Source organism: Plectrocnemia conspersa, unplaced genomic scaffold (genome assembly GCF_051122295.1).
Source record: "Plectrocnemia conspersa isolate PC_06_02 unplaced genomic scaffold, ASM5112229v1 ptg000008l, whole genome shotgun sequence".
NCBI classification, from domain to species: domain Eukaryota; kingdom Metazoa; phylum Arthropoda; class Insecta; order Trichoptera; family Polycentropodidae; genus Plectrocnemia; species Plectrocnemia conspersa.
In genome coordinates this window covers 19,426,963-19,441,450 of record NW_028277172.1, presented here as the reverse complement: position 1 = coordinate 19,441,450, position 14,488 = coordinate 19,426,963, and the positions used below count along the sequence as shown (strand labels likewise).

The window sequence follows — 14,488 nt, the reverse complement described above, 5'->3', positions numbered from 1 at the left end:
AACTATATGTTCTACTAATGTATTTGCCATAAAAAAGCTATGATCCGCAATTAAAAACTTTAACAAACAAATTGACTGATGATATTCGCGGTAAAATTCAAAGCATTAAAAATAAAACGCCGTCGCGTAAATTTATAAACTTAAAAAGAGCACATAATTTATTATGGCTTTTTAAAATTAATTATTTGCTAACTAAATCGCTTAAAAATAAATACACAAAATACACAAAATTAAAAACTGGAAAAAACATAGCTGACACAAATCAGGATAAGGTTTGTTAATGCTTTTTCTGTATCGTAGGAACTCACTAAAAATTTAAACGCTCTAAAACTAAAAATAAAGCAAATAGACTAATTAGAAAAAAAAACGAATCAGCGGTAGTTAAGAATTTAATTCGCATAATTAGCTCACGGGAAATTTTAAATATTATTAAAAACTTAAGAAATAAAAAAAGTTACGGATAGATAGATATATACCACGTTGATTGAGCTCCTTCTTAGATATTGCATAATTACTTAACAAACATTTTTAATGCCTGCCTATCTTTTAGGTATTTTCCAACTGTTTGAAAAACTTCTAAAATTCATTCAATAAAAAAACCCGATAAGAATCCTACAAATCCGATTAGTTATTGCCCCACCAACATATTATTTTCATTTAGTAAATGTTTAAAAAATAATCATTATGCATTAAAAATTATATTTGGGGAATGAAATTATTTACAAACAGTTTTCGCGTAAATCTCTCTACAACACATATGCGCTCATTTTAATATTAAAAAGAGTACGAGACTATATGTTAAGATATAGAAGAAGCATTCGACACAGTATGGTATGACGATTTGATTTATAAATTACATAAAAACAATAGTTACGCTTAATACACTCATACCTAAAAAGTAAAGGTATGTTGTTTCAATATTAATGAACACTCGATCCCGCGTAAAATTGTAGCTGGAGTTCCTCAAGGAGGTTTGCTTGGGCCGAACGATATTCCAAAAAAATAATACGCGTTTATCTATTTATATATGCTGATGATACAGCTATTTTAAATACTGCTTACGATCTGAAACCAATCGCGAAAAGATTCCAAATTTTTTTTTAAATCTCAAACAAATATTTTGAGAGGCGGAAAATTAAAATTAACCGAATTAAAACAGAAAAAAATATTTTGCCAAAACGTAGACAAACTTTAGCACTACCTTTCCTTAATAAAGAGGGATTAACGTCAAATACATCTAGACCACATGCTTTAATTTAATAAACATATTTTAAAACTTCGCTCTAAAGGGCTTGCCGACATTGCGGCTCTTAGACCAATATATATAGCAGAAAAAGCGTGCTTACATAAAATTAGGCCTTTGTATAAATTATTTACATAACATAAGGCCTATATACATAGGCCTAATGTTATGTAAATAATTTAAAAATAGTTTCGATTTAATTTTATATGAATAAATTTAAACTCTTACTAGTGAAATAACTAATATTCCCGCAGACTTGATACCATAAAATTTAAACAGCGGTATGCTGGACGTATAAATGTATTTTCAAGGTGTTTTTTTTTTCACTTTTAATCCGATCAAGTGCAGATATTTAAAATAGTACGTTGTTCCATATAATATTTATGTAAGAAATATATTATTAAAAGCAAAGTTTTCAATCGTATACATATATATGTATATTCACCATTGTGTATGTATAAGTAATTTTGAAGAAAAAAATAAAAGCTGTACATAATCATTATCGAAGCATTACTCTCGACTTCGTCTTGAAAGAAACTTTCAAGCTTCACGATCTGCGCAGATTTTTTATCGCTCAATATTTCTAAATGTGTACGTATATTATATTTTATGCTTTCACGTGCATACACATTCGCAAATGTATGAATAATCTTAAGGATTCGCGTGAACAAAACACGGTCGGTTTGTGAGTGTGGCAAAAAACAGTCATAAATATAGAGGGCCGCTGGCAAAGACGTCCGATAACTGTGCCAGTGATTTATTGTACTTTAAACACAAGGCCCCTGGGTCATGGAATAAAACGGCCACGACGAGCCAAGAAATGGGAAAGCTGAGTCCCGTGGGGAAATTATCCCGATTTGTATTCAATACCGTGGAATAAGGCTATGACGGGGCTTTAACAGGCTTCTAGATTATGGTAAAAGTACATACATGTATGGATGTGTGATGAATACATATTTTTTAATACATCTAATCATATGTATCTAAAATAATGCATAATGTCTTCAGAACATATTTAAACTTAGCTAACAATAGCAAAAAATAATGCATATAATGAGGATTTACCTCTGAGTTTTCAGATGCCCAATTATTTAGTAGTTGCTTAAAAAGAAACCTTTAAAATACAAACAGTTTAAAAATACCGTCATTTTTATACCAGAAAATATTATAAAAATATTTTGCGAAACTACACTAGCCCACTAATGCTAAAATACGTATTGCTTTAGAGGCTAAAGACAACATATTAATAATATATGTTCTTCAATGAAATATACCCAATGAAAGAGATTTTTTAATTTTTTTCTTAAATTAAAACTACAAAAGTTTTATTTTATATTCCCTTTTTTTATTAAATGAAGCTAAATACTAATTTTAAACATGTAAATGGTTACAAATCAGTAACATATATGTTATATATAATTAGTATATTCGTAAAATTATTTATTTTATTAAAATAAACTTTGTAATATAAGAAATTCATATCCTCACATTTTAATTTATGTAAAAATATTATGTCTCGTAATATTACTAACTATTAAATAAATTTCTTACTATTTTTAATTACTTTTCAAGAATGGTGGCTAGCGGCCATTTTGTTTTATATTAAAATGCTGACTTTTTATTAGTCGAGAATCAGAGCCTTCGATTAAAAACAAAATAATTTAATACCTTGGGGCTCGGAAATCAATAAAGCATACTCGGATTTGATTTTTAATTATTATAATTAGCTTGTTTTAATATAAGCCATTCATTCAGAGCGATACGATTAAAATAGTAACAAATTGAACATAGAGCATTTCAATTTCGTCCAAAAGCGACGTTCTAGAACAATTCGATATAAAATTTACAAGGTAAAATATCTATGTTTATCAACATGAAATATTACTTCTCAATTATAAATATGACTGTTCAAACGTTGTTTTTATAAAAACGTATTCAGAACCAAAAAGTCGAAAATAACATATAATTTTCCCAGCAGAATAGCGCGGTGTCAGATAAAATTTTGCAACATAGCTGATATGTTTGTTATCGTTTTAGCTTAGAATATCAAATGACAAGTTCTAAGAAATATATTTCTACATGCATAATAATACAAATAAAGTATATGCAAGTTTTTTTAATCTAACAATTTAATATTACACGAATATTTATAATTTACTTTGTCATTATTGATAATGTACTCAGTATGGTTTTATATTATTTTAGTACCCTTTCTATGTCCTTAGTGAAAGAACTTGTTTTTTAATAGTAAAAATATTTGTTAATGGTTTGATTCTCGAATGATTTTAAATGAAAAAAAATCATTATTAGGACACTTATTGAGGCACGATTATTAATTATTTTAATTAATGAAAACCAATATAAACATATTGGGTAGATAAAAAATTATTCTTAATAAAAAATTCAGTGTTAATTTCATACTATATGCATAATAAATATCAAGAGTTTGTTCTCTTTTTATAGTGGAAAAATATGATAAGTAGAGAATATTTAAGACAACATATTCTATAAGTACATCAATAAAATAATTTGCTCAGAAAAATTGTGTTTGATCAGTTCATTGTTTATTTAGTTATCAAAAAAAAAGATTAAGATTAAGATTACATTTACATATATACTTTAAAAATTTAGTATTTTGTTTTCTCATTAATTAAGAACACAAATTTAATATATGCAATGAGATTTTACTGCAAATCTTATGTATAAAAATAGAACTACTTTTATAGTTTATGTATTAACAACTATTATACAACATAAGCTTGTAGTGAATTGATTTCATTTAAAAAATTGTACTGTAACTAGTTATATTTTGGTTTAAATTTGTATCTATTGGACAAACTAAATTTTACAGATTTTTCAAATTCTGACTTCTAAACAGACGTAAATACAGTAAACTAAAGTATAATAAAAACCCAAAAGCTTTATTGTAAACATAAAATAAAAATCAATCATATATATTAAAAATATATTGTATCTATATTCAATTCCAAGGGTTTAAAAACTTTTAAATCTTTTGTGTCACATTGACACATTGCGACCACTTAAAACTTTGAAAAATAAAAAAATTGTGTATTTTTTATATGCTAAGCTTAATGTTTCGACATCAGTGTAATAATATCTGGTTTATGTATTTTATATATTTCGTTTATTTTTTTTTATATGCTTCATACGGGAAAAAATAAATGTACCATTCAAAAGAAAAACCATAAACGGGACATGTTCTTAGAGTGCATAGTATTTTTCATTATGTATTATAGTTATAAACTTATACAAGTCTAATAGACACTACTTCGAAAACTTATATATTTGATTTTAAATTTATACATTATATCTGAAAATTCGCAGAAAAAGTGTCGATTTCAACCGAGAATAGATAAGCAAATATAAACTTAAAATTGAGTTGCTGTCTTTGTAATTTTGAAATCTACTTTTAAAAGCATATTTTTTTAAAGCAGCACCTTATTATCTGTTTATGTGGTTTTATCCAGATAATGTTTCAATGTCAATTACGTAACTGTTCTTATTTTTAGATAAACACAATTTTAGTTTAATTTAAAACGCCAATGTTGTTTAGAACATTTAATTCAACAACTGATTTTGATATCAGAAATGTATATTTAGTGCATTTTAATTAGCAGTGATATGCACTAGAAATGTTTAATTAGACATTTTAAATTTTATGTGCATGTGTTTCTTGTAAATTTATGACTCAGACATTTCACTGCAGTAAAATACAAAGTATGTTTGTAGGTAGTTTTCAGAGGACTTAGTAACTTAACAGCTTAACGCCCGAGTACTCGTATACGAGTCTTGAAAGAACATTGTTTACATGAGTCCTGCGGCATGCATTTTCTTTTAATAAAAAATACTGGGATACTATTAAGTTTGTCTCTATATGACAATCAGAAACGGTTGTATATTATTTTTACGTACTATCAAATAAATATTAAATTATATTTTACTTTCAAATTCAAAGTTGCGACGCAATGCAACGAAACGTTGCCTTTTTGGGGCACGTCAATTTTTTTATGAAATGTACGAACCGTAATTATTAATTTAATTAAAAAAAAATATTTAATGTTACACTTCTTGGACAGAAATAAATTTTAGGGTCAAATTGTGTAACAAGCTAAACATGAAACCAATCCAATCAAAAGAAATCGAAATATCCTGGTTATTAGTACATCAATTAATAAAGTTTTACAACCTAAAATTCTGTATATTATTGCAAAATTAAAAGTCAATAAACTAGATAACACAATAATCAAAGAATTTCCTAAAAATTCAATCTATTTACTTACGAACATTTTTACCGAGTGTTCGTTATTTAGAAATTTCCTTATCATTTGAAAAACCGCAATGATTCACAGATTAAGAAACTAGGGAAAAAAAGCTACAATTCGGATAATTTATTGTAAAATAATTGAAAATAAATTATATGATTGCACTTTAAAGAATCTCTGAGGAATTAAATCATGAACGAATAAATATGTATTTTTCATATTATTTTGTGTAAATTAAAAATAGTTGCTATAGTAACAAGCCACTTATTTATAATTTCATAATATGTATGTAAAAATGTTTCTATACGTTTTTGTATAAACGATTTATATAAAATATCCGTTTATAATATAAAATAATTTGCACTCACTAAATTTTTCGGCGTCCTTTTCCTGCATACAACTTTCACAGACACATTTAGTTTTATCATTGCACTTATACACTACACTATATCACTATTTATATTTATTTTTATTATTAACACTTTTTAACTATTGCAATAATTTTGCTACGTATAAAAACACTTTCAATTTCACAATTTCTGCACATGTATGCATTTTTCCTTATTTCATGTGCAGAACAATCACGACACTTTTATATCACATTTTTGTCCCCACATTTTATTTTTATAGTCTTTCAGCTTATCCGAAAGCCTTACTGGTGGATCGACAGCATAGGCACGGCAATATGTGTTAGAAACTGGTGAACTGTCTTCAGAATCGATATATTCCACTGAATTCTGCATGAATTCTTTAGCCTTGCTGTTACGATTAAAATTTTGATAGACACTGAACGAATAAAACAATGCATATTAAAATAAATAAACCAGTCCACTCTGTGCTGTTGACGCGAGCGGTCGCATTCGCGCTTCGCTCCGTTATCGTACGAAGGACACCCCCGCTACCGTTCTGCAACGATAGACACGCCCACTGCAATTAGCTACAAAGACAGCGCCATGAAGAAGGCGCAGACGCGCAAGCGTTCTCTTGGAACGTTGAAGGCGTACCTAAACGCCTCACAATCAACTTCAGGCCTGCCAGACCATGAGTGGCAGGTACCCAAAAAGACATCGAAAGTTTCCCAGGATGCTAAGATGCCTCCGACCACGAGCCAAAACAGGTATGAAAAGCTTCCCGAAGTGATCGAAAGGAAGCAGCAGAGGATACCGCCTGTGATCGTAGAGATCACGGGAACACACCTCCAGACGATCGACTTAATTAAGTCGATCACAAAAACATCGAACTTCTCGTTGCGATACACGGGAAGTGGCAATGTGTCAGTACTTTGCGCGTCATTTGAAGCACGCGCGTTGTTAATGGATGGACTGAAGGGCCAACGCGCCTTTCACACGTTCACCGCCGACGACGATAAAACAGTGAAATCCGTGCTGAGAGGGCTCCCAGAGGTCCCCACCGAAGACATTGCCGCTGATCTCGAACGTCAAGGACTTAGCGTCGTCAAGGTGACGGCAATGAAGACCAAGACCGAGAAACAAGGAGACTCCAGGCTCTACCTTGTCCAGTTTCCGGCTAATACAACAACGAGCACTATTAGAAGCATCCGGTACGTTTGCTTCACCAAGGCCACGCTTGAAAAGTACAAGCGTAATAAGTTGCATTTAACGCAATGTTTCAGGTGTCAACAATTCGGCCACGCTGCAAGAAATTGTCAACGAGCTCCCAGGTGCGTCAAATGCCCCGGAAACCACGCCACGAACGAGTGCTCTAAGAAGGACCGAGAAGCACCCGCCATCTGCACTGGTTGTGGAGGAGACCATCCGGCCAATTTTAAGGACTGCCCTCGTAGGTTAGAATACCTACAGAAAACTCAGAAGAGACAACAGAGACCGACTCCCACTGTTCACTCGTCGCAGCCGAACAACATATTCAACCTCGAGCAAGCGCAATTTCCTGCACTGAAACCAACGAAACCAGCGTTGGTAAAAACCTCAACCACCCCAGCAGTGATCTCATCAGCCACTTCATGGAACGCCCAGGTTGGCGCCGCACCAGCACCAATAAACAAGGCGCCACAACGTCCCCAAACCAGGCAGCCTGAGGAGCCCCTCTCAGACACAATGCCAACTTCAGAGCTACGCAGGATGTTGCTCGTCCTTCAAGAAATCAGGACCAAGGCTGGAAAGTGTGCCAGCAAAATGGAGATCGCCTTGATGATGGTCGAATATCTCGATGTGCTCTTCTAAGGTGGGGCTCAACGTTTTGACGTGGAATTCACGCGGATTCCGAAATAAAACTGGAGAACTGGAACTGCTGATCAGTGAGTACAAAATTGATATTGTCGTAATCACCGAATCTTACCTCAAACCACACGTCAACATTTTTATACCAAACTTTGTCTGCCTCCGGAGGGACCGTCTCTCAAGGCCAGGCGGAGGGGTCGCGATATTTGTAAAAAAATCAATTAAACACGCGCGCATTACAACAAACACGACTAATCTTGAAACTGTCGCGATACAAATTAAACACGATAATAAATTAATAATAATTGTCGCGGGGTATAATTCTCCCGGTGACAGGTTGCTTCGAGGTGACCTTGATGATGTGTTTCGTCTTGGAGAATCCGTGATATTAACTGGAGACTTTAACGCGAGACACATGCATTGGGATTGCCCCGGTGCGAATCGATCCGGTAAATTAATCTTTGATTATTTACACGATACGGACACTACTGTAAATTTTCCGAAATCCCCAACGCATTATCCTACCAACCACACGACTCCGTCAATTCTGGACATAACGTTGGTCAAGGGTAATTCCCGGATTTCAAACATGCACTGCATCCAGGCTCTGTCCTCGGACCACCTTCCAGTATTCTTTACGTTGGACGGTGAGGTCGATATGGTGTCTGAGGTCGTTTTCAATTATGCAAAGGCTGATTGGAAGCGATTCAGAAGCATAGTAGAGTCTCGGGTATTGATTAAACGACAGAATTATACCTCAAATGACACTAAAACTATTGACGATGATATTCATTACCTAACATCCGTGATCGAGCAGGCCAAAATATCATCAATTCCGTCGCGTAAAAATATTTGGAATAACATAGAACTCACCCCAGAAATAATTAAACGTATTAAAATTAAAAATAATATGAGAAAGCAATGGCACAAAAATAAATCGCCCCAACTTAAAACTCTAATTAACAAACTAACTGATGAAATTCGCGTTCAAATTCAAAACATCAAAAACGCTTCGTGGTCGCGTAAACTAAAAGCTTTGAAACCGGGAGATAATTCCTTATGGAGAATGACGAAATCGCTTAAAAATAAAAACTCAAATATACCACCTTTAAAAACCGGAAACAACGTAGCTAACACGACTCAGGAGAAGGTCGAGATTTTAGCTGAGACATTTTCTACATCTTATCAACTTACGCAAAATTACATTGACCAAAAAACCCAAAATAAAGTAGACCGGGCAATTAAAGATATTAGTAAAACTCCAATAGATAAAAAATCCATTAACCAAGTCGGCATATCAGAAATTCTTAGTATTGTTAAACGATTATCAAATAGAAAGGCTCCAGGTATAGATAAATTAGAGAATATATTGATTAAAAACCTTCCTTTTGTTTGCTTTAAGTACTTAAATAACATTTTTAATTCATGCTTATCTTTTGGATTTTTCCCAATAATCTGGAAAACGGCAAAAATTCATCCGATAAAAAAACCTGGCAAAGCAGATAACATACCAATTAACTACCGCCCGATAAGTTTACTTCCCTCATTTAGCAAATTATTTGAAAAAATTATATTATCTCGATTAAAGGAATCTCTTAATAGCAAACTCATTAATGAGCAATTTGGTTTCCGCGAAAATCACTCGACTACGCATCAACTTAATAGATTAACAGAGCACATATCTGCCGATTTTAATATGAAAAAAAGTTCTGGTCTTTTATTATTAGATATGGAAAAGGCTTTTGATACAGTATGGCATGATGGATTAATGTATAAACTTTTAAAATATGAAACTCCCTATTACATTATTCACATGTTACGGTCTTACCTGAAGAATCGAAGCTATGTTGTTTCGCTAAATAATACATTTTCGACACCGCGTAAAATACCAGCTGGTGTTCCTCAAGGAAGTATACTTGGCCCGTTTCTCTTCATTCTATATACTAATGATATTCCAATGTTAAAAAATACTAAGCTCTCAATGTACGCTGACGACACTGCAATCCTTACTAGTTCTTATGGTCTTAAACCTATTGCAGTTAAACTTCAAAAATCCCTTGAAAACTTAAAAAAATATTTTATGAAATGGAGAATTAAAATTAATCAAGACAAAACAGAAGCAATAATATTCACTAAACGTAGACAACCCTTGCCTGCACCCATTAAAAGTGAACAAGGGCATAACATTGAATGGAGAGCGAGCGTTAAATATCTGGGTATACACCTGGACTCCAGACTAAAATTCAATAAACATATAACTGAACTCCGGTCGAAAGGGCTCGGCGCCATTGCGGCTCTAAAATCAATATTTAATAGAAAAAGTGCGCTTACAATAAAAAATAAAATTCTAGTCTATAGACAATTAATCAGACCTGTTTTAACTTACTCTTGTTCAGTGTGGAGTAACGCGAGTAATAGTAATTTTAATAAACTTCAAGTAATCCAAAATAAAGCCATAAAAATAATTTATAATACACCGTTTTATACTAACCTTAAAAAACTCCACACCAAACATTTAATTCCTACCATTAAAGAATACTGTTATTATCAAACCGAAAAATACTATAAAAAAATCTCGCGAGACCACGCAAACCCACTAATTTCAAGAATCGGTGATTACGACAAAGCAAAACTTAAATTTAAATACAAACATAAAATGCCTAAGCACATATTGCTTTGATGCAGTTAAGCTCATCACAGTGTCATCAGTTTCAGGTCTACAGGGCTAGGTTTATTTACCTTTGTATGTGTTTTATTTTGTATATTGTGTATTTTGTATAATTTGTTCTTCTCATCTGCTTCATTCTTTTCCAAAATTTTTTTTTTTTTTATTTTGGATTTTTTTTTAAATTTGTAAAAGGTTTTATGTATATTAAAATAAATAAAAAACCTTTTTTGTTTATTCAATTGTTTTTCGAAATATTAGGTAACTAATCAACAAATTTCATATATTTATTACACTCCATAATGCAATAAGGCTTATATATTGTATGGCCGGTCGTTCTGTTTTTTTCCGTGTCTATCATCTGGCTGTTATGAAAAGTAAATATCATTCTGTATTTTTTTTCTTATTTTTTTTCTAAATTTGGATAAGCGTTTTACCTTTTTTGACATGTTTCATCTGTAGGGACCTTAATTTATATTTTTAAGATTCTGGCAGACCCCTATGTTTCCGGATTGTTCCACAAAGCTCTGTTTTTAGTAAAAATAAATATTTTGCGAGTAAAACATTACTTAAAAAATTGTCAGTATAAATTCAGTACCATTTCTCCATATATAGGTTTATTACTTTCATCGCTGTGCTTACCAATCTTCTTGCATTTTCGTTGTATAATTTTAAATTGAAAATTTAACCTGTATCTGATTCGCAGACCATTCTATTCAATATTCCATATTTGGTTAAGGTCTGAATACCCGAAAAATAAATCTACTTAACCATGAAATTGTTTCATCATCCAGGGAAATGTTTTGCTTTGACTTGTAAACATTATCGAATTTTCCTAAAAAGTAATCGACAATTAGTTTTACTTCCGCCAGGCTATCTGTACTATTTGAAATTGTTGCATTTTTAACAAAATGCAAGAAAGTTAAAATTTGTCTAAATTTATTTCTTGGCATAGTTTTACGAAATATCGGCGTTTCAAATATAAGGTTTGTTAAACTTACGAACTATACCTATTATAGTAAGTAAAGTTAACTTATTTTTCAGTTCACTTACTGTCGCATCGTTCCTTTGTGCGTTTTTTTTTATATTTTTGTATTTGTGAGATGTTTGCCGATGATATAAATTTATTTCCGAAACCATTACAGGCGGCCCTCGACTTTCGCACATTATTGGTTCCTGAAAATGTGTGCGAATGTTAAATGTACGAAAGTCGAGGGAAGTAAAAAAAATTAAAATTTTGTGTATTTTAAAATATTTATTTATCAAGTAAATATAAGATGTTTAAGAGGCGTTTAAGAGACACGTTTAAGTGGGATTTGCGGGTGTTTCCTTTGAAAAGTAATCAAGAGTTAACTGTTTTCCACTATTCTTTTTCTTTTCTTCATATAGTATTTTATACCATGCTATGTTTTTATTGATCGCCCCACGCACTTGAGATATGCGTTCTCCATTGGGATCACAATCTTTCATAATATTTAAAAAATTGTCAAGGTGCGTGAAGGCTTCATTCATATTTTTCATTGTTTAAGAGTTTTCCAAAATTAGCTTGTCTCATTTACATTAAATATTTGGCTAGAGGAATATTCTACATCTTCAATAATTTTAGATAATTAGGAAATATATTCTTTTGCAGTATCTTTATCCGCATCAGCCGATTCTCCAGTAAATTTATTATTATGAAAAGAATACCTCATTTTAAAATTGTAAAAGCAACCGTTACTTGCTTGAAAAACCGTGTTAAAATATTTTTTTAATCTATCCTTTCCATCTTTGTGCAAACTAAGAACTTTTGCTTGAATAATTGAAATACTCAGAGGGACATCTTTCTGATGTTGGTCATCGATCTATGATGACAAAGATTTTCCATTTCATCCATGTTTTTTTTTTGCTGTGTTTTTTGGAAACATATCATTAAATTTTGTGGAAATATATCTTTATTTTCCACAATTTTAAACGTATTCTTTAATTATATTTTTATTTTGTAAAATTGAACATATCGTAGACTTGTTTGTATCATACGAACGTCTGATTGAAGCAAAAGATTCACCGCTATCAGAACGTTTTTAAAAAAGAAAAGTAAATTTGAAAAAAATGTTTTTTTTTAAATGTGCGAAATAGCAAATTGTGCGAAAGTCGAACGTTCGAAATTCGAGGGTCGCCTGTATTTTGAACAAATCATCGCCAATAAATAAATTGGCACTTTTTTGATGCCTTCACTATTATTGAAAAAATATTGTTTCTCTGGAATACCTTCGAAATTTTGATTATCGCTTATTGGATCAAACTCACTGTAAGTCTTGTAGAATAATATCACTATCACACTCACCATCACTGATTGAAAGTAAATTTATCATACGCGGTCCATGTTCAAGTACACTTGAATTAGAATCACTTTCGCATATATTCACACTATATTCACAATTACAATGGGCAGTGGAGAACGCGTCTTGGAACTTTTCTAAAAATCTCTTTCGTCCATTTTGGGGTGATTAAAAATATATTTTTAACTTAAATCACAATCACAAAAGATCACTGTGTGAAAAGAAATTTTCGCGATACGTTTCGGTCAATTCAGAATAGACTAAATATACTGCATTGCGTAATGGGAGGACTTAGGGGTAACTAACTTTTGAAATCTTAAAGAGTTTGAAAATATATAACTATTTCCAGCTAGTTTGTTGAATTTGTCTCGCGTGCTTTAAATTACCACAGATGAACCAGTTACAGACTTAACCTTGAGGTCATTTAAATACGAAGAGAAGCCTTATTATTTTAACCGTTTTATAATTCACTCAGTTGCATTAAGTCAAGTTCACCCTACTCTCTTCAAATTTTGATAAGATCGCAGGATCGTTGCATTTACTATTGCTTTAAAGCAATGACTGTAGAATACGCTCGGGATAAGGATGCCGGTTTGTTATTGTGTGCGTGTACATGTATATGAGATGGAGAAGCGATGTAGCGTGTACTTCGTTTTCTCGCTTTCTCTTTTAAGGACAGTCGCTGATTCATCAACGCTGGTATTTGTCATTAAAGTGCAGTGTGGCACAGAAGTTCGATCTTCTCTAGTGATTTATTTTAAATAATTTTGTGTTGATATTGCTTTAACCCAGATATGCACACTGTTCCATGGGTAGGTCACTAAACTCGTGCCACTGTTTTTTATTTATAAATGAAATTTTAAGAGAACAAAATTTCTTGGGCATATCTGGGTTAATTGATATCAAGGCTTCAAATATACACTGTAAGTTATTCGTTCTCTTACCCGTGGATTAAACCATTTTACGTTGTTGGTTTTTTTACACTATTCTCTGTAAGGCTTAAAAAGGTTATTATTCTTATCGTTGGCCAGTGATAATTTTGTAATTTATTCAATGGATTCTAATGATTTAATAGAGTCGTCGAGCCATTAAACAATCTACAAATAATTTCTTTCCCCATTTTATATCTTTTTGCTTTTGAAGAATAGCTAAAGACTTTTAAAAAAGTCTTTTAAAATAAAAAAGTTAAATATTCTAAGCAAAATTGTTTTGAGCCACACAGTTCACGCACACAATAACAAACCGGAATCCTTATCCCGAGCGTACTCTAAAACATAGGCTTTTTGAATGTAAATAACTACGAATAAAAATGGGCTGAAATATGTTATTTTCATTTTCCACAGCATACATAGATTTTTGTCTGAAAATATAATAAAACAGAGCATATTTATGCATTCAAGTTTCGATTTACGAAAACATGGAAAAATATCTAAAATAAACGCAATTTACAACATCCATATATAAACGTTATTTTACTAGTATCTTTCTTAAACATTTTTTAGAGTTTCCGAGCGGAAAGTGCGGCGTTTTACCCAGCAATAGGTATATCACTTGGGGTGGTGGATACTTAGGTATACGCTCGAGAAAGTTGACACGCCCGCGAACAAGATTACTTTGGTCTGATGGAAAACAGCCCCCGGCTCGGTGCCAGTGCCTGAGAGACCTACCGCCGAACCACCGCCAATCTTCAACCCCATCTACCACTCATCTGGGGGACATCTTTCCAACGTCGGAAGGGATAAATCATAGCCAGACGACGCGATCGTCGCGCCGATAAG

At 32.2% G+C, this 14,488-nt stretch overlaps 1 protein-coding gene across 1 annotated transcript; it reads left to right on the top strand.

Moving 5' to 3' along the window:
• Positions 1-6,355: 6,355 nt before the first annotated feature.
• Positions 6,356-9,279, top strand: LOC148233283 (uncharacterized). The gene is made up of 2 exons (XM_088189293.1): positions 6,356-7,087; positions 7,160-9,279. Exons 1-2 carry the CDS (start codon positions 6,480-6,482, stop codon positions 7,725-7,727), a joined length of 1,176 nt encoding a protein of 391 aa, XP_088045419.1. The 5' UTR covers positions 6,356-6,479; the 3' UTR covers positions 7,728-9,279.
• Positions 9,280-14,488: the final 5,209 nt, after the last annotated feature.

Bases quoted from the DNA above. Each gene is read 5' to 3' on its own strand.
- LOC148233283 (XM_088189293.1), top strand. From the start codon at position 6,480: ATGAAGAAGGCGCAGACGCGCAAGCGTTCTCTTGGAACGTTGAAGGCG. The intron at 7,088-7,159 runs GTACGTTTGCTT...GCAATGTTTCAG, and splicing joins AGCACTATTAGAAGCATCCG to GTGTCAACAATTCGGCCACG.